Here is a 21,221-nt window from a genome sequence, read left to right on the forward strand (position 1 = left end):
TTGGTTAAGCTGACTAAGAAAACTGATGTGTTGTGCAATTCAAATCATAGAAATTAGATGGTGGAAGCATATGAGTGCAGTAGTGATGTAACTGTTACATTTGGAATGAATTGGAAATTTCACAAATCAGTCCACAAGGTATATCAAATATACTAGAAGATTATTGATATGACAGAGGTGGAACAACGTTTTGTTTTTTTTTTAACCTAGGGTATTCCTGGCATAAAAGGAGAAAAAGGTGAACGAGTAAGTACAAAATTTTAATACACTAAATGTAAATTTATTCTGGGACTAAATATGTTCTTGCTGAGCATTTTTTAAAATGTTCTCAGCATTAAGATGCTCATTCTCCTTATTGAGAGCTTAACTTATGGAGTTGTGGAATGCAATGTAGTGTGTTAACAAAAGTACTTGTTGCTGTAATTAATTATAAAATGTTTGTTCCCCTGATAAAATTAATATAGACCTTCACAGAGTAAACCGGAGTAAAATATGATACAGTAGAGAACAAATTATCTGCTGCAAACTCCACTGACCTTGGAAAACTAATAGGGATTTTTGAATTTTTGGCTCTAGTAATTATTATTATAGATTAGACTTTAAATAAATAACTTTATTCAAGTAAAATTACAAAATCAATAATTATTGCAAATGTTGGCATTTTTAATTACTTGCAGGAAAGGCATATTTATAGACTTTGCTAAGTGTCTCACACAAGCAGATGGTAATTGAATCATCAAATTTGTGGTTAAATATTAATTGCCTTAGTTATTACACCATAAGGCCTGAGTATTAATGTAAAATATTTTGTATTTTTCTTGATAAATGAATACCAATTCAGGGCGATGTTCAGTCCCATTCTGTGGTTCGCTCCATTGCAAGACAAGTCTGTGAGCAGCTCATTCAAAGTAAGTCCTGAAGATGTCAATGGCTTTTGCCTTTTTAATTGGTTAATGTGTCATTTACCCTTCTATCAGCATGACTTGTTGTAGAAAGTTGAAGCTAGAATTTTTACTTGTTACATTTAATAAATGATCAAATAAGGGCCTTATACTCACTGTACTTGATTGATACAGTACCACTACTAATTTTCTTTGTTATATCTAGCTGTAAACTCCCATGTGTATTGTTTTCTCAAGGAATGCCATTAACTGAAGCTGAATTAACATTTAATCATATCTCCACAATGCATTTTAAAATATCTTGAAAGGTATTTTGAAATATCTTAAACTGAATTGCAGATATCTGAAAATAAGTTTATTTCAGGGTGTCTTAAATGTACTTTTATATACTGATCTCAATTTAATTTCAAGATATCTTTAAATGGCATTCTACTCAATTTCAAACATCTAAGACATATTTTAAGATATTATGAAATACAGTAACTGCACAATTTGAGATTTCTAAAATGAAATTTAAGATGTCACAAAATGACATCCTGTAAAATTGCACTTTATGATATCTTCAAATGCAGAGAAAAATATTTGCAAGATATCTGAAAATCCACTTGATATATGTGAATATGCACAGGATTCTAATTTAAGATTTCTGGAAATGTCAGTCATTGTCTAACCCGCTTAGTCCTGATCAGGGTCGCCTGTGGTGCTGGAGCCTATCGCAGCTACCATAGGGCATAAGGCAGGAACAAGCCCTGGACAGGGAGCCAGTCCATCACGGGGCAAAGACAAACACACATCCCAACTACACATTAAGGCCAATTTAGTATTGTCAATCCACCTAACCTGCATGTCTTTGGACTATGGGAGGAAACCGGAGTACCTAGAGAAAACTCACGCATACAAAGGGAGAACATACTGTTCTTATATTTTGTAAGATATACCAAAGTGCCAGCAAGATATTTTTTTTATTTCATGTTATCAGAAATAAATTTTAATATAACTTTTAAAAGACAGGTAGTTATTTAGAGATACTGAAAAATCATTTTCAGATATCCATCCATTATCCAACCCGCTATATCCTAACTACAGGGTCACGGGGGTCAGCTAGAGCCAATCCTAACCAACACAGGGTGCAAGGCAGGAAACAAACCCCGGGCAGGGTGCCAGCCCACCGCAGGGCACGCACACACACACAAAGCACACACTACGGACAATTTAGAATCGGCAGTTCACCTAACCTGCATGTCTTTGGACTGTGGGAGGAAACCGGAGTACCCAGAGGAAACCCACGCAGATACTGGGAGAACATGCAAACTCCATGCAGGGAGGACCTGGGAAGCGACCCACCCACTGCGCTACTGTGCCTCCCCGTTTTTCAGATATGTGAAATATGATTATTTTTCAAATACATTCATGATATCTGATATCCTCTATGCATTTTGAGATATGCTAAATAGAGAGGAAATTCCCTTTAAAGAATAAGAGATTTTATCTGAGATGTCTTGATACAGTTTTCAGGTATGTTTAAATGTATGCAAGGTCAAATTGAGATATCTCATGATATTTTAAATATGTTTAATTGCATCTGATATATCTCAAAATGTATTTTACACATATTAAAATGTAAACTCATGCTTGAGATATCTTAAAATGAATTTCAGATATCTGAAAAGGTGAACTGATCCTATACAAAAAAAATTGTATTGAACAGAATTAAATTGATTCCTACTTGGTGTAAAAACAAATATATAATTTTACTTTAACAGAAATCAAAGCATAGAACATATTGGTCAATTTGTAAAGTAATAATGACGAATTTTGACTATAGGTCACATGGCCAGATATAACTCAATGTTGAACCAGATTCCAAGCCAGTCAGTTTCTGTCAGAGCAATTCCTGGGCCACCAGGAGAGCCTGGTCGTCAAGGGCCTCAAGGACCCCCTGGAGAGCAAGGACTCCCCGGAAGACAAGGATTTCCAGGCAGTAATGGTGAACCCGGCAGACCTGGAGAGAGAGGTATGACATACTATTTAATGAACATTAGAGCAGATGTGACAAGAAAAAGCAATTTAGCACAACAAGCTTGTCAATCCTATTCAACTATATTTTCCAAAAAGATACTAAGCCAAGATTTGAAGATCCTTAAAGTAATGCTTTCTAATAAATTACTTAATTTATTCTATGTGTCTATGGATCTTTCTGTGAAGGAAAAATTTGCAGCATTTTTGCAAAATTTATCATTCATTGTTTCCATGTGTTATACAGTATTTGAAAAATGTGTTTTACAGCAACAGCTAGGATTCATTGTACTAACTCCCTTCATAATTTTACACAGTTTAAGGAAATAGAGATTAAGAAGTGATATGATTTAAACTAAAGAGGTTCAACTTCTTCACTCTTTCCTCATAGCTTGTATCTCTCATACACAGAATTAGCCTCGTTGCTCATTTGTGGACTTTCTCAGGTGCTACTACACCTTTTTTGTAATGTGGAATAACAATGGAATAATATAAAACTCCTTTGGAAAATAGTGAGAGTTTTAGTATAGTTCAAGTTTACAAATCATAACTCTTTCTGTGATATACTGTATAGGATTGATTGCATTTCTGATTGGACTCACTTTTTCTTTGTCAATTTTTTGATTGCTATATTATAACACATTTTTAAAGCATTTTTTTTAGAAAAATATTAATTAAAAACATGTTTTAAAGAATAGAATGCCATTGAAAGCACCCAACATACACAAAAAATATTCGTTAAACCATTATTTTGTATGCCATAATGAAACATTGTATCAGTGAATTAATGAATAGGTTTTTTTTTTTTATAAGGAAAGCAAACTTTTAGTTGATTCTTATTTATCTTATCAAGTTAACAATACTTCACCTTATCTTCAATTCATTTTATATAGGAAATTTTTATTACAGTTTAGAACACTATATACTTTAACAAATGTAATTTTTGTATTTTATTTTATATATACTAACTGTGCTACTCATCTAATATGGATTGAAATCTAAGTAATCAAAATCTCAGAATATTCAGTGTTAATGTTTGCAGTGCACCATCTATTGTAAATATTTCGTAATTTCATGTAGTGATAAAATGCTACTGTGTTTTTCATTCCGACAGATGGCACATCACAAACATTTCTAGTAAGCAGTGTTTCTTAGACAATGGGTTTGCGACCCATTTTGGATCTTGTCTGAACTCAGGGTACACTGAGTTGTGAATTAATAGTACCAAATTGCAAAGGGTTGAGAATGGTTTACAAAATGCCTTGCAGTGGGTCCTTCATGTAATTCTCTAAGGAGGGCTGATCTTCTGGATGATGGTCCCATGCGCCTTAAAGATACAAAAAAAAGCAAAATTAAATCATTAGAAAAAAAAGTTTAACACTAGAATTACCAAAGCCTAGAAAAACCTCGTAATCCCAGCTCACCTTAAATTCCTTCGCACCTCTTCGTCAGTGTCTTTTGTGTTGTAAATGTATCGATCAGAACAAGCAGTAAACAGCTTGCTGTCCCATCCCCCCGCCCAATTCGCAAAGAAGGTTCTCAGTGCTCAGTGTTTATTTTGGAGTGAAGTGCTAGAGTTGTAGAGGGTAAAGAATATATCATCATTTGGAATACATTCTGTACATTTCTTGTGTGTTCCGTGTCTACAACAATCAATGTAAACACATTGTTAAAATAAAAGTTTTTCATATTTTTGTAATAATTGACAAAATATAGACATGAAGTGTATAATGTCCAAATATCAAATAAACACTTTCACAAAAGGTGCAAGTATAACAAAACAAGTGTCTGCTTTTGTTCAAGAATATAACCAAAGAAAAAGAAAGCAGGTTAGGTTAGGCTATTGATGTGACAGCTTGTATGGTGCAGCGGTAAAAACTGCTGCCCCATAATCAAGAGGTCGCTGTTTCGATACCAGCTGCCTCCCACATTTACCATTTTGAATAGTGAGTTGCTCTTATTGTTAATATTATACAATAAAAACATCTGTAACAGCCAGTGTAAATTTAGAGTACTTGCATCACAAACATAGTAATAAAAGCATTGGATGTTTCAGTTCAATAGATGGAACATCACAAACAATTCTAGTGTTAAAATGTATTGCATTTTTCATGCCAACAAATAATGCATCCTGAACATTACCTATTTTATGAATACCATATAAAATGGCATATAACCAGAGGCATGTCCCTTTTTTGAAAGTGGATAATTTAGTTAGATGCTATGCTGAACTCAAATATACCAAGCAGTATACATGCATTCTTGTATCTGTAGATCCATCTATTAATCTTTTCAAAAATAAGTATCTATATTTTTTCTTCGAAGAATAATTTAAAAATCCTTATAGTAATACCATAAGCAAATGGTTTGAATTTGAAATTTTGTTGGAATACAACAAAGGTTTGTTACTTGTCTATCATAGGTGATGATAATGCACTCTTTTCGTGATGATAATGCACTCTTTTCAATAGCTGTTGAAAAGTAATTGAACAATCTCACAAGGTGCTCTAACTGAACTGTACTAAAGTAATGAGTCTTCTGTGTTAATTTAAATACTGAGGGAGGAGTCAACAGTTAAAACTTAAATGTAGCTGTTTAAAAGTAAAATGGGCAATTAAGGGTTCTGAATCTTAACAAGCAGATTAACTAAAACTAAGTCTGAAAATGTTTAATGGTTTTGTAGTAAATGAAGAGGTTCTAATTAACAATTTGGTTAAAGTGAAACATGCAGCCACTGTAGCCCTTCTGGATGTATTTGAGAAGCCATGCTCCCATGTATTGATATAATTAAGTTGAAGGGTGTAAAGTTATTCATAACATTAAGCGACAGAAGTATATGTTTTAATTGACAAAAGGAAAGCTAATATAAAGACACAAGTCCTGAACTTCACAAGTACTGAAGTTTCAGATTTTTTGATTATACAGTATTTATGATCCAGCTGGAGACACCAGGTTTGAGACTTTTGTTCATGTAACATGACTGGCATCAATAGATGTATTTATTCCTGCCAAAATAAAACTTTTATTTGTTGATTGTGCCTGAATGAAAATTATTTTTGCTAAACAGTTACCTAGAATTTAAAATCAATCATGGTTACAGGGGATTCACATAATTATTATATGTCAAAATATCTTTCACACTAAAGAAATTAAAATGTGCATGTATTCTTTAAAACATCATCTTGGTTTAAAACAGTATTTATCAACAAAATATTCAAATGTTCTGTTTATTTTAAAAGGGACACCAGGGGAAAAAGGAGAAAGAGGAATACCAGGCATTGGCATACAAGGACCCAGAGGACCTCCTGGACCACCAGGTACATTACATTGTAAAATGAACCATACATAAGTACTCATTTCAAATTCTTTATAGTGCATTATTAATGCCAATAGTACAACACCATGTATTTTAGGGATAAAGTAAGGTCTCATACTGTTTTACTGTTCAGTTTCATGGGTGGCACAGTGGTTAGTGCTACTGCCTCATGGATCTAGCATCCACCAGTTTTCACCCACGTCTCCAGGAACATGTTTGATAGGATAATTGGTAATTCTATATTCGCCCCATGTGAGTTTGGGTATGGTTGTGCATGGCCAAAGAATTTACATAAGTAAAGGGAAATTTACATAAGCATGTGTTGCATGTATTATTATTATTATTATTATTCTCTTGCAGGATTTGACATCTAAACTTTTGGAATCTATTTACATCTACCAAAAAGTGAAACCAGTGTTATTTTCCACAGACTATAAGAGTAAGAGATTAAGAGTAAGAAATGTTTTGTTAAAACAGTAGTTTTCGCAGTATTGATAGTCTGATAGGCTAGTACAAAATTTTCTTTTATAGTGACTTTCAATAGAAGTTTAGTGAAAATCTCTCACCTAGTATTATTAAAGGTTCTTTGTGGAAAAAAGATAGGGATACGTTGCATAATAAAAGTACACAGTGACAAAAATATGTAGAACAAAAGATGAGGGTTGTGCTTTGCTCATACAGGCATATCAAGTTACATAATGTAGGACTTTTACACAGAAATTGTGGCTTTTTCTCTTCTAATTTTGACTGCAATTAAGCACATCCACATATTTGATAGATATTTACAATACTGTTAGGGCAATTTACTTTTTTTTCTGGGAACTGCTGGTCATGCTTCCAAGGGTTTTTCTTCATTAGTTAAACTACATACATTCAGTTAAACTGCAATTTCTGATAAGTCAGGACAGCACTATTTGTTTTAGGGCCTATAGATTTCCTTGTAGGTAGTAATCATTTGCTGTTTCTCTTCTGTGGATGCTTGCACTTTAACTATTTCCCCTTTGAATACAAGATGTGTGCCCATGCAGCTTGATAAAATTTAATAAACAGATCACAGTTTTACTAAAGAACCATCCATTCATCTATTATCCAACCCACTATATCCCAACCACAAGGTCATGGGGGTCTGCTGGAGCCACTCCCAGACTACACACGGCGCAAGGCAGGAATCAAACCCTGGGCAGAGCGCCAGCCCACCGCAGGGCACACACACACTTGGGACAAGCCATTTTTATGAATTCTGTGCACTGCATACAATATGTGTGATTCTAGAATTTGATATTTATCAGTGGTGCAATGGTTGACTATGCAGCCTCACAGCTCCAGAATGGAATTAAAGCCCGACCTGGGTACCACTGTATGCAGTTTCCATATTCATTGTGCATACCACACCCATATTAATTGTGTTCACATATACTGCAAAAGTACCTACAGCTGTCTGTTTGCATGAACCAACTCAGCTTTTGTTGAAACTTGGCTCACCTAATTCTTCAAGGAATTTTTTGGGAAAGTTCAGGTTTTGTTGAGATATCATGAATATAGCATGGTGTACACGTTTTTGAATTTTCAAAGCCTGCTATTAAAAAGCATTGAAAATTTTTCAAACTCTTCTGTCATAAAATAGAGAAACATTCTTTGAGACTAAAATTACCACACATTTACAGTTTTAAATTTACTTTGAGAGAGACTACTTCAACTTTTTTTTTTTTTTATAATTACCTTTTTGACTTGTTCAGCATCCTCTCCTGATAGCAGTAACAGTAACTCCTGAACAGTTGTTTGCGCTGCAGTGACTTGTGCTTGATATGCTGTCTGTAGAAGTAATATCTGCAGCAGTGCAGTGGCAATGTGTAAACCTTTGTCAGAGCAGCTCACTTCTCTTCGGCTTGAAATCATAGTGGATAAGTGACACGATGTTTATGATTGTAAAAAATGAAAACAACTTTTATAGAAATGACTGAAAGTGGGAACAAGCCCCTAACCATGGCTCAGTGACACTTTTTGTCTACATTGAATAGATGTGTACTCTGTTATACTAAAAACAACTTGACAACTGAATTGTCTGCAGATCATAATGATTCTGTTTTTTTCTGACAGTATAATTTATCAGCAAAGCACCTCAATGATCTGCTATCACTGACAGATGCATCTAAGAATTTTATCCTGAGATTTCAACAAGGATTTTAAATGTTACTTCTTTCAAAAATTGTATATTTAAAAATTGTTAACTAGAATTAGTCATTTTCCCTCCACAACCAGCAACTAAGAATATCACATCAATCAATGTAATTTTTCATAAATTAAGATTTCCTACTTATGAAAAGCATGTCAGTCACCGCAAGACTATCTTTGGTTTGTTTTTAACAACATGATATTACAAAATAGTATTCAAAACATTTTATGCATTGTTTTAATAAAAAATGTTGTCTATTACAGCTATTTTTTATATTTATCTGCCCAGTTATTACACTCGCTTATCCAGAGCAGGGCTGCAGGGAATCTAGAGCCTGTAATAGAAAACATTAGGCTCAAGACAGAAAGATCCCTGGACAACTCAATACAGGGTAAACACACCACTACATTGTGTACTTACACATGCACCTACATTAATTATTTTATCCATGCAAGGCCAATTTAGGGTATGAGAAGGAATTGACTTCACAATGCAGATTCTAAAATACTGTACTGCACCATTGTAAATTTATTGGGGTACTGGCTTCCAAACTAAGAGGAGCTTTGTGTAACTTCAATTTTTTTTATGAATACTGAAGGAATCAATACAAATTTAAGCTAATATATTTTCCATTTTATTTTCACCTAGTGATTAAGAGTGATTTTGTTGTGTCCATTATATTAATCATTGTCCTTAGAGAAGAGATCTAGTAATATATCTTTCCTTTTTAAAATATAATGTCAAACATTTGAAATAAAATTATCACCAGCTTTGTTTGCCTGCTATATACAGTATATGTAGCACTGATACTTTAAGTATCATTTGTATTTGTGTGACTGCCATAATTGGCCTTTCAATGTGTTATTTTTAGGTAACAGGGTCTATGTAAAAAACATTTAATTTTGTTATTTAAGACTGCACTTTATGCTCAATATTAACATGAAGACTCCAGCGAAGACATAGTATGAATCATCATTTCAGATTATTTCAAAACATTTGTTTGAATCATTTATTTAATGCACTTTTAAATAAGTAAGAATAATCACAAAATGTAATAGTAATGCTTTTTTTGAGATTATTCATGATATCTGCAAATGCACATTAACAATTACTTACTGCTTATTAGAATAGCTCAACCTACTATAGAATGCCCGTAGAGGATGGGTAGGTAACTGCAGTCTAAGTCTCCAGAACTGTTACTATGGCGGACTTGTCTTCTGACTTTGAGTTATAACAAACCATGGACCTTTCAGAGGTTTTATCTTCTGTAGAGATGCTGTTGAATTAAATTTTTGTTTTCCCCTCTTCTGTTGTCAACTAGCCATTATTCAATGATATGAATGGGCATATATTGTTGGGTTCTATTTATGTTAATTAATTTGGGTTTTCTTTGTGTACTGTGTGTACATTAATCTACTGTATATCTTTATGTGTAACTTTTAAAGTTTGTAATTGTATTTTACCGATGAATTTGTTGCTACGCTGTGGAGATTGCCTGTAGTGAAGAGCCTTATTAAAAAATCAAAATTGAATTGATTGAAATAAATTACTAGCCTATTTATTTTTTGTTGATAGGACCACCAGGAGAAGGTCGCCCTGGTAGTCAGGGACAGCCAGGAGCACCTGGCAATCAGGGAACACCGGGACGTCCTGGAAGCCCTGGTCCTACAGGATCAGCTGGTCCCCCTGGATATTGTGATGCTTCATCTTGTGCTGGCTACAGTGTAGGAGGTATGATTTTAAGCTATATATCTTTTTTCTAAAATTTATGAATTTCCAGATCCATGTTAATTTTGGGTTTTTTTTTTTGTTGTTATTTTTTTTAACTTTATTAATCCTGAAGGAAATTACTTGGTTTTCGCATACCCCTTGGGGTTAGAGCGCAGGGTCAGCCATTGTACAGCGCCCCTGGAGCAATTGAAGGTTAAGGGCCTTGCTCAAGGGCCCAGCAGAGTAGGATCTCTTTTGGCATTGTCTATACTTGGTAAAAAAAAAATTGCTTTACAAAACCTATTTACTTTCCTAAATGATACCGTGATGACTCCAGAGTCTTTACATAAACAAAGAAAGGCACTACCACAATAGAAGTTAGGTCCTTTATTTACAACTAGCCAACCCGCGGCGTAGCATAGCAGGCCGCTTTTTAAATGATTTTTAAGCACAGAGGAAAAAATAAACATTTGAAAAATCCGTAATTTAATAAACCACCAAGAAAAGTAACATTGCAACAATGCACGCTACGAACCAACATACAATTGTCCGTGACTGAAAACCGGAGGAGCGCCGTCGCGCTTTCTCCTTCCAAAGCGAAGGACGGGGTTGAACGGTGCTCATTCAGTACGCACTGCCCGCTTATGTGCCCGCCCCCAACTCCCTACCTGAGTCGCTTTCGTCTGTGTACAGTCCACACGCACCTGTGAGTCACGTTGACTGTTAATTTTCCAAACACCGCCTCAGTCAGTTTCCACGTTGATTTTTCATTGTTCTTTGCGGTTCTGGCTGCTTTTTTTTTATATATAATCCACCAAGTCACCCGACCATGAGGGTTTTACAAAGGGCAGGGACGTAATCAGTGCGAGCGTATGACCCGCACGTACTGGGAATTTCTCGTTCGTGGGAAACAATTGGAAGCCACAGTCTCCATCACGAATGGGGTTCAACGGCCTCTCCGCGCCGGGTAGACACACGTTGATCCATTCAGTATAGTGCGTGTGCAGTACCGGACATACAAGTGCATCACAGACCTGTTAATGCTCAATCTCACGTGGCTGAAAGCCACTTGTCCCTCTAAGAATTTGGACGCCGACCGCTGTTGGGTCATGTAACTATTTAGCCAGGCGGGAGTCTCGTTCGTTTTCGGAAATAACCAGCCAAATCGCTTCATCAACTAAGAACTGCCATGCACCACCACCCACAGAATCGAGAAAGAGCTATCAATCTGTCAATCCTGTCCGTGTCCGGGCCGGGTGAGGTTTCCTTCGTTGAGTCAAATGAAGCGAAAGGCTCCACACCTGGTGGTGCCCTTCCGTCAATTCCTTTAAGTTTCAGCTTTGTAACCATACTCCTCCCTGAACCCAAAGACTTTGGTTACCCAGTTGGCTGCCCTGTTGCGGGGCCTGCATTGGTGAAGCAGGTGAGACGGTAATGAAACAGAGGTACAGGGCTTATTGGTTTTTAAAGACTGCTTCCTTCATTGGGTTTTAACCAATGCACGGAACGAACCAACACACAATCATCCGTGCGGCGCTCAGGGTGGAACGGGAGGAGAGGAGAAGGACATCCACCCCGCTCCCTCCGTCATGCTAGTCTGCTGGTTTCTCGTTCAGTATACACTGCCTGCTCATGTGCCCACCTCCAACTCGTCACTCGAGTCTTTGTACAGTCCAGATGCACCTGTGACTCACGTAGACTTTTCATTGCTCTGTGCGGTTTTGGCTGCCTTTCTATATATAATACACCAAGACACCCGACCACGGGGGGAGGGGGGTGTGTACAAAGTGCAGGAGTATCTAAGAAGACGCATGTTTGTCGCGGATGCGAATTGCTGTATGTAGCGTGTAAAACAGTTTGCTATAGTGCACGCGGTCGTGCGTCGTAACCGAAAACTCGTTTTTTAAAGACTGCTCACTTCATTGTGTTTTAACCTCAGTTGTAAAGGAACGTTTTAAGGATCCCATGGGATACCCCTCGCAAACAGTTTTACACGCGCATATGGCGATTCACCTCCGCGAGAAACATGCCTCTATTAACAGTCAACGTGGGTCAGAGCTCCATGTGACCTCTACGACAGACGAATATAAATGACGCCGCTTTTTCTGTGTCGTCGCGTCCGCGTTGGTGGGCGTGGCTCTGTGAGTTGTCGTCGTATCCAATGGTCTTGGAGTTGGTGGGCGTGGCTCCTTCCTGCGTGCGCCATAGGTGTCTCACTTGTCGGCGGCTTAGTGAATCCACGCCCCTTCCGGCGTGCTTTCCATGGTTGTCTTGCCTTAGTGAATTATATATATAGATTCTCCTAGCTGAAAAGATGTAGAAAAATGTTCTCTCAAACACAATATGTCTTATGTGTTGGGTGCACTAGAGTCTAAACAGAAGAAGTTAGTTTCTCTGTTTCCTGGGACTGCTTATCTAGTCTTGTCTTACAGTCACTGTAATGTTTGTCCCTGCCTATGAGAGTAAGATAAACAATAGTTATAAAAAAACAAACATATATATATATGTATGTGTATGTGTGTGTGTGTGTGTGTGTACATGGGGCAAAACAACAACAACATTTATTTATATAGCACATGTTCATACAAACAATGTAGATAAATAATGAAAATTTGGGAACACTAATTAACATAGAATAAAAGTAAGGTCCGATGGCCAGGGAGGACAGGAAAAACAAGAAAAAACTCCAGACGGCTGGAGAAAAAAATAAAATCTGCAGGGGTTCTAGGCCATGAGACTGCCCAGCCCCCTCTAGCTATTTAACATAAATGACCTCAATCAGTTCTCATTGTATTCAATGTACATCTGAAAATGTAGTATTGTCATTTTGGTGAGAATGGAGATAAATATGTTTTTTTGAAAAGGATCCTCTAATTGTGCTCTGATTGGTTTGTGCTAATTTTGTGGCTTTTCCCTGATAGGATCCTGCTCATTACAACAGCTCATTCCCTAACTTGTAACCCTTCACGGATGTAAAAATATAGCAGGTCTAAAATAATTGTTTTTTAATGTTATTTGTTGGGCTGTTTACCTGTATGCATTTTGTAAAATTTGAATGATCCATACATGCGCAATAAACAAATTACTTACCAGTCACTACAGAGTTGCGATAAGTGTTGTGGCTGGCTGCCTATTTATTGACAACTGCAAAAGTTCAACTGTACATCTCAGTAGTTTGTTCCAACTGTTTAAATAAAGATGTGCTTCCTGGGGTCAGTCCTAAATGCACTTCCCCTTAATCTCCACTACTGTCCTCTAGTACGCAATTCAGAAAGAATTGAAAGAATTCATCTGGGTTATACTGTACTTTACCAGCCCCTTTAAAAAAAATTTAAAGACCTGGATTAGGTCCAGACAATAGTCTCCTCTGCTTGAGACTAAGCAGGTTTAATTCTGAAACTTTGATAGATGTGGGGGAGGGACTGAGACTGATGTGGAGATGTACTGATGTCATCTTAGCAAACGAGAGAGAAGCATCTGAGAGTTGCTAAGAGTTGTTGTTTTTTTCCTGTGTTGTGAAAGTTAACTAAAAAATGCATTTTGCTCCTACAAACTTGAGGTTCGGTTGCTGCTAAGGAGCCATGTGGGAATTTTTAAAGCTGTTTTTTCTTTTAGAAGTGTTTTTTGCTTTTATTTTTGCCTGCACAGGAGAAAAAGCAGGTGGCTACATTTGGAAAAGCTAGTTGTTACTTGTAACATGTAGTTGCACTTGTTATTTGTGTTCAAACTAGTGTCTGTGAGGCAGGGCAATAAGCTGCATCTTTAAGTAAATAACTGGTGTCATAGCAACAAATTGGTAATAAATAATAGAAACAGTGATTCATTAATGGGAAAAAAGGCTGTGGCTAACTCAGCAGTAAGGCGGAAGACTCAGCTAAAGTGAGATGAAAGGTAGACCAGCTATGCAAGTCTTGCTGAAGTTTTTCCATGCAGCCAACAAACTTTTGTTGATGAAGAGCTTTATGTTTAATTGTTGCTGATGTGTAGTTTCAGGCAGCTCACAGACTTGCAGTTACTTTAAACCTTTCTAGTTAAGTCATCATTTTATGGCCTTCTTTAGGACAGGCCGCGTGCCTGTCTCAATATTTCTGCCGAGCTGTGCTTCTCAGTGTGGTTTTCTTTTCAGTACATGGTGTGTGACATGCTACTTCAGAGAGAAAGAGGGAGGGGTAAATCAACCGAATTTATATATTTGTGGTCCAGATTCTTACACCAATAGGGGATCGTGCTACAGAATGGCTTCTGGTCCAAACCAATCCCAAACAGCCATACTTCAGACCAATGGGTCACACAATACCTTTCACACCTGCCCCCAAAACCATTTGTTGAGCTGGTGCTTGCCAGCTAGGTAGTTTGGCTTTCCTGTGGGTGTTGATTGAGAGAGCCCTGCAGAGAAATCACTTCCCCCCCACCCTCTCATAAATTTACAAAGACTCCATCCTAAAAAGGGGGTTCTTAAACATCAAACCATTGCTGTTCTTATCAATGATATAACACTAATATTACATTGCTTTGTCGAAGATACAAATAAAGACATATAAAATATTTATCAACTTATATACAAAATTTCACACCACAACAGAAAAGTAATGCGTAGATTAAATAGGTTGAAATCAAACAAATCTCTAGGACCAGATAATATTTACCCTCAGGTTCTTAAGGAGGTTAGCAAGTACATATGTAAACCCATGATGCATATTTTTAGGAAGTCACTGTGCACTTGGGAAATTCCGAATTACTGGAAAATGGCAGTTAATATTCTTTTCAAATATTATCCCATTATATAGAAAGGGTGACTGGGCAGATCCAAGCAACTTTAGGCCAGTAAGCTTAACGTACATCACTATACACCGTTAATGGAAAGAATTATTAAGGATAAGATTGAGCAACGCTTGGCAAGAACAGGAGTTTTACTGAACAGTCAGAATGGGATGTCATGTTTTACTAACATCCTGGAATTGTGTAAGGAGCAACAAAAGGGTAAGAACAAAGTGTAGCATACGATATTTTTTTATTTTGACTTTCAGAAAGCATTTGATAAGATTCCACATGAGAGGCTGGCCATCAAACTAACAAGTGGGAGATGTTTGTAGATGGATGCAAAATTGTCTCAGACACAGGAAGTAGAGGGTTATGGTGCATGGAACCTTATCAGAATTGGATGATGTTAAGAGTGGTGTTCCACAGGGGTCAGTGCTAGGGCCACTGCTACTTATAATATATATAAATGGTTTGGACAGGTATATACTGTAAGCAAGAGGCTGGTTAACTTTACCAAGACAGGTGGATTGGCAGATAGATAATCTGGAGTCAGTTGAATCATTATAGAGGAACTTGGACAAAATAACAGCCTTCTGCAGATTTATGTCAGTTGAAATTTAATATCAGTAAATATGAAGCATTAACATGTAGGAAGTAAAAATTGTAGGTTTGAATACACAATGGGAAGTCTGAAAATTCATAGTACATTTTATGAGAAGAATTTAGGAATCATAGTGGACTCTACATTTTCAACTTCTTGACACTGTTGAGAAGCCATTAAGAAGGCTAAATGTGTATAGCACGGTGTACAGTACAAGTCCAAGGGGATTATGCTTAAGGTTTATAACCCACTGGTGAGGCCATATCTGGACTACTATGTGCAATTCCGGTCTCCAGGCTACCAAAAGAACATAGCAGCACTAGAAAAAAGTCTAGAGAAGATGACCTTGCTGACTCCAGGGCTACAGGGGATGAAGTATGAAGAAAAATTAAAAGAGTTAAGTCTTTTTAGTTTAAGCAAAAGAAGATTAAGAGGAGACATGATTAAAGTGTTTAAAATTATTAAGGGAATTAGTACATTGGATCGAGACTGTTATTTTAAAATGAGTTCATCAAGAATACAGGGACACAGTTGGAAACTTGCACAGCATAAATTTTGCACAAGCATTAAGAAGTTTTTCTTTACACAGAGAACCATAGACACTTGGAACTAGCTACCAAATAGTGTAGTAGACAGTAGGACTTTAGGGACTTTCAAAACTCAACTTGATTTTTTTGGGGTTTTTTTAGAAGAATTAAGTAGATAGAACTCTTGAGCTTTGTTGGGCCGAATGGCCTGTTCTCGTCTAGGTTATTCTAATGTTCTCCAAGTCTGTCAGAGTAGGATGTGTTGTTAAGTTCTGGGTTGCTCTCCTCTGCACATATTCAAATCTTGTAGTGTCTTTCTTGTAGTATGGTGAGCAGAGATTTATAACACATGCATATGCAAAAAATGTGGTTTGAAATGAGTGTATGTAGCTTTGGATGCAAATATCTGGACTGATAAGTGAAAACCTGATGAAATAACTTGAGTATATTTAAAGACAACATCCTTATGCAAAATTTCAGAGAAACTGTGAAATGATGACACTGTTGATCAAGTATAGAAATGCAGACAGATATTGCATGCATCCACAGAAATGACTCACATATATAACAATTCATATCACAGAGTCATTATTAGAATGTGCATTGACGTGACAAATGTATTACACTTCAAAAGTGATAATTATGATGTTCAAACTGTATTTTATCTCCCGTTTAAAAAGGCCAATGCTTCATATTTGCACTGAAGAACTTTTTGTTTTTTCATCAGTTTATATCAGCTACTTGTTGTCACTTCTCAGGGAACTGGCCAACTTAACTCCATGCTTATTGTACTGGAAGCCATTAACCAGCCGGTGAGGTACTACATCCAGTTTTTGTATGGTCTGGGTGTACATACATAAAACATTACATGTCTTTGCCAGCATAAAAAAAACCAATTTGCAGTAGTGTATGGTTCGCCTAACGTTGTCAGATCACTTTGCTGCACTCATATTGCAATAAGGGCACCTAGCGAGAATGAAGTTGCTTTTGTTATGCAGTTACATTTAACACACAAGTTATCTGTGATGCCAAGATAACGCTGACAAATGTTTTGGCTCAGTGGCCTGGGATTCATTTACTTTGAGGCAAAGTGGCTGGTTTGTGTGTAAGGTAACTAGCTGAACCCTCAGTTTTTCATATGACCTGTACTATTCATTGTAACAGCAATCATGTCATCACATGTGCCAGGTGATAGTGGCTGTTCACTCGGGCACTGGCACCTTATGCCTTTCTCAGACCCCTGGAACCTAGAGGTGAAGTAGTGTAATCCCTTGCATAATCTTGCGAGCTCAGTTGTGAAGTGCAGCCAAATACTTTTGAATACAGGTGGTGGGGTCTTGATACATCAGGAGGGAGGCTGCTGTACCATCCAAAGAAGTTCTTCAGCATTGTGATTGCATATGCATTAGGCTAATTGGCATGCTGCCTATGTAGTTGTTTCAGGGCAGAAACTGGGTGGGGATAAAGACAACTTCATTTACACACATTTACAAGATGATTATAATTTATAAAAGAAAATTGCATAGAAATGTGTGTACACCAGGTTTTATAAATCTGTTTATTTTTTTGGCATACAGATTTTCCTGTTTTTCAGCTTACTCATTTTTTCACCCTCAAATGCACGTAAAGATCTATAAATGAGACCCTATAACTGCACACAATTTGCCAGATGTAGTCTCAATAGTGCACTGTATATATAATCTGAGCAGCAAGTTCTTTGATTTATTTTCAACAATTTTTACAATATAATGTAACATTTTTTTGTTGTTTTTCGTAATAGAGCTGAGCATTGTTTAGATGATTAAAATGTGTCAACATAATCCCCTGTATCCTTTTCAGAGTTTGCTTACTTCAGCTCCCTATCTCCGATGTTATATTTATAATGGACCTTTTATTTGCCAGTATGTAGCAGTTTGCATTTTTCTGTGTTCAACTGCATTTTTCAAGTGTTCGCCCAATTCTGAAACTGGTCAAAGTCTTCTTGATTTGTTTTTGCTATCTCCTGTCTGCAGTTCCCCCAGTTTTTGTATCTTTTCCAAATTTAACAAGTATACTAATTGTGCCAAAATCTATGTCATTGATATAAATTAGATAAAGTAACTGTCCCAGGACACACCCTTGAGGGACTCCACTGATGAACTCACTCCAACTGGCACACTCTCTTTTTATCTGCACTGTTTGTGTCCTGCCTCCTAATTAATCACTTTGATAAAAAAAGTGATAATTTCTGTCAAAAATATGAACATTGCTGGGTGATCCTAACCTTTGAATACAAGTATGTAGTGTGAAACCTAACCCGACACACCAGACACAGAGGCACAAGTCCCAGCACTACTCAGACTTTATTTACAGTTTCAAATCACTACACAGTACACAGTGCTGCTTCTTGTCTCTTCTGCCTCCACTCCTCCCTCAAGCTTCGTCCTCCACCTCCCAGCTCTGGCTTCCTGAGTTGTGGCAGCTGTCCACTTTTATAGAGCACCTGGAAGTGCTCCAGCTGTTCCATCATCTCCTTCCAGGTGCACTTTCTGATGGGATGGCAGCCCTGCAGAGAAGGGCTCAGCCGTTCTTCATATGCCCCCTGGCAGTGGCCACGGGCCCCAGCAGGGTTGAGTATCCCTGTGCTGTGGCACTGTAGCAAGCTGAAGGGGTGCCACAGTGTCATCCCGAGGGAAGTATTTCCCTGTGCAAGCTCCTTCCCCCAGTCCATCCCCTACATGTTTCAACCAGGTAAGAATTCCAGCTGCGCGTTACAGTATATATTTTTAGGAGTAGAGGTAGGAGTAGTGGGCCCCCTGGGCTTGGGCAATTGTTTGGGCCCTACCTAGGTGTTTTGTGGAAAAAAAAACGTTCCTCCATCTTTAAAGAAGGCAATTACAGAGTCTAGATGAGAATGCAGAGCATTTCTTTATTTACATAGATTATGCATAAATGTCTCAGTCCATGGAGTTGAGCAATCAATAATACAATTCATTTGCGTTTGTACTTTTCATTACTATTCTCTAACATATAACATCATCTGACTGTTAATATCCATAATATGCAGAACTTTATTATTCAATCCAATCAACTAGTGCCACTAGTATTTTCTGACTCCTGTCGACTCTCCCATTATCTCAATGCCACCTTGTTGATATGGGTGTTTTGTGCTATTGATCTTAAAACTGCTTCATGGGAAGGGTGTTTGGGCTTTCCCATTAGTTTATTCTCGCTTTCATGAGAGGTGTTTCTTACTCATTTACCTCATTCTAACCTTGAAAATTCAAGATGCTGGTTTCTCTAAGGTAAGGAACACCTCATATGCTCAAGCTTTTATGTTTAGTTAACTAACCCTAGTTACCTAGTCCTTTTCCTCATGCTTTAATAATTCACTGTTACAACTTCATATAAGTAAATACTTGTAAATAAAAGTATATACTTGTAGTAGGTTGTACAAGATTATATATTAACTAAAAATTCCATAGGTGTCCTAAGGAAACTACAGATAAACTAGTAAGTAATGTCAAAGATTAGAAATCGTTTTAGTGATAGGGACTAGACACTACATAGGAACACAGCAAGTATTGGAAGAGCATGTAATAGGTGTATGGATGGCAACAACAAAAAAAACAGCATCTGAGATTATGAATGATATAGAGAGACAGGAACAAAGTTTGCAGTGCCAAAGTTTAGAATTATTTTTGATAGCAAAATTTGCCATGTCAAATACTAAACAGAAAGTATGGTCCATTTCAGTTATCTATTTTAAGAAAGAAAGAGAGAGATGGAAAGAAGGAGTCAGTGGTGTCAGAGTTTACCATTTGTGCCATTTTTGATCACCTTCATATGCTTCACTATCACTTGAGCTAGAATATATAATGCTGTCACTGGACATTGCTGAAGAACTGCAGCTAAAGTCACTTCAGTACACATGTACTTTGTGAGCATGCCCGTGTTGATCAAACAGAGGAAGCTCTGCAGTTTTACTTGTGACTTTACTCTGTAGGAAGATACGTAAGTAAATCAAGGTAAATAACATTCAATCTAGCTTTTATATAAGTAACATATAAATATTTTTATATAAAGACCATCACAAAACTTTATCACAAACTGGACTTTGCACAATACCTTGGTGAACTCTGTTAGCCGTGCTGTTTCGTTGAAGGACAGGTATGGGGCAGACTGACTGGCAGGTTGACACACGACCTGTTGCTGCATCCAAACAGTGCCATCTTTCGCCTTTGCACCTGATGCAGCTGCGTTGTTCTTATATGTGAGTGGACATTTCTTGTGGGGAGGGCTTCTCTTTCTCTGATGTAGAACCCTCATCCTCATCTGAGTTCACCTTTGTTATAGCACATCTTTATTTGAAAAGAGCAGTGTCAGATCAGGTGGAGTGTGAACGCAACTGAGAGAATAAAACTGAATTAAAAAAAATGCTAACCTTTACAAGTACCATACATTTACACCGGCTGTTACAGACTCATATCAAATATATGTCTTTATTCCATAATAGTAACAATAAGGGCACCTCACTACTCAAAACGTTAATTCTGAGGAGAGACCAGGATAGAAACTGTGACCTGTAGGTTATGAGTCGGCAGGTCTTACTGCTGTACTAACAAAGCAGTTGTGTCGACAAGCTACACTAACCCGATTTCTTTTTCTTTGGTTATATTCTTAAATAAAAGCGTACTTGTTTTGTTATACTTGTTCCTTTTGTGAAAGTGCGTACTTGATCTTTGGACACATTATACACTTCATGTCAAAATTTTTTCATTAGTAATAAAACATGAAAAAAAAGTTTGTCTTTTAAGTATGTGTTCCACATTTCTTGTATTTCCTGTCATCCTACACTTACGTAGACACAAAACACACATGAAATACATGTGTTCCAAATAATAATATTTTATTTAGCCTATACGGCTCCAGGTACCTCACTCCCACATAATCGAGGCTTGAGCTGAGAGAGCTTTTTGCCCTTCCTGTAGCAGTGGGGGGATGGGATAACAGCTTTCTGCATGTACTTATTGACACATTTACAAAACAAAAGACGCTGATGGAGAGGTGTGAAGGGATTTGAGGTGGGCCAGGATTACAAGCTTTTTCATAGGCTTCAAGAATTCTAGTGTCTATTTGGACTTCAGGCTTCATACATTCTATAGTTTATGCCTACATTTTGTCATTTACTACTACAATATGAAAAACATTTCTGTTTTAAAAATGTATTTACACT

General features: G+C 37.1%; 1 protein-coding gene across 3 annotated transcripts in view; it reads left to right on the plus strand.

Annotated features, from left to right (window-relative positions):
- col14a1a (collagen, type XIV, alpha 1a) overlaps positions 1–21,221 on the plus strand; it is a 501,463-nt gene that overhangs the window by 451,791 nt on the left and 28,451 nt on the right. For all 3 annotated transcript variants that reach the window (XM_039736768.1, XM_039736767.1, XM_039736766.1), the window contains exons 40-44: positions 211–246; positions 842–908; positions 2,728–2,916; positions 6,158–6,235; positions 9,983–10,138. In XM_039736768.1, the coding sequence (XP_039592702.1) occupies positions 211–246; positions 842–908; positions 2,728–2,916; positions 6,158–6,235; positions 9,983–10,138 (526 nt within the window). The remainder of the gene's footprint in view (positions 1–210; positions 247–841; positions 909–2,727; positions 2,917–6,157; positions 6,236–9,982; positions 10,139–21,221) is intronic.

This window comes from Polypterus senegalus, chromosome 15, assembly GCF_016835505.1.
Source record: "Polypterus senegalus isolate Bchr_013 chromosome 15, ASM1683550v1, whole genome shotgun sequence".
In the NCBI taxonomy this organism is placed as follows: Eukaryota; Metazoa; Chordata; class Cladistia; order Polypteriformes; family Polypteridae; genus Polypterus; species Polypterus senegalus.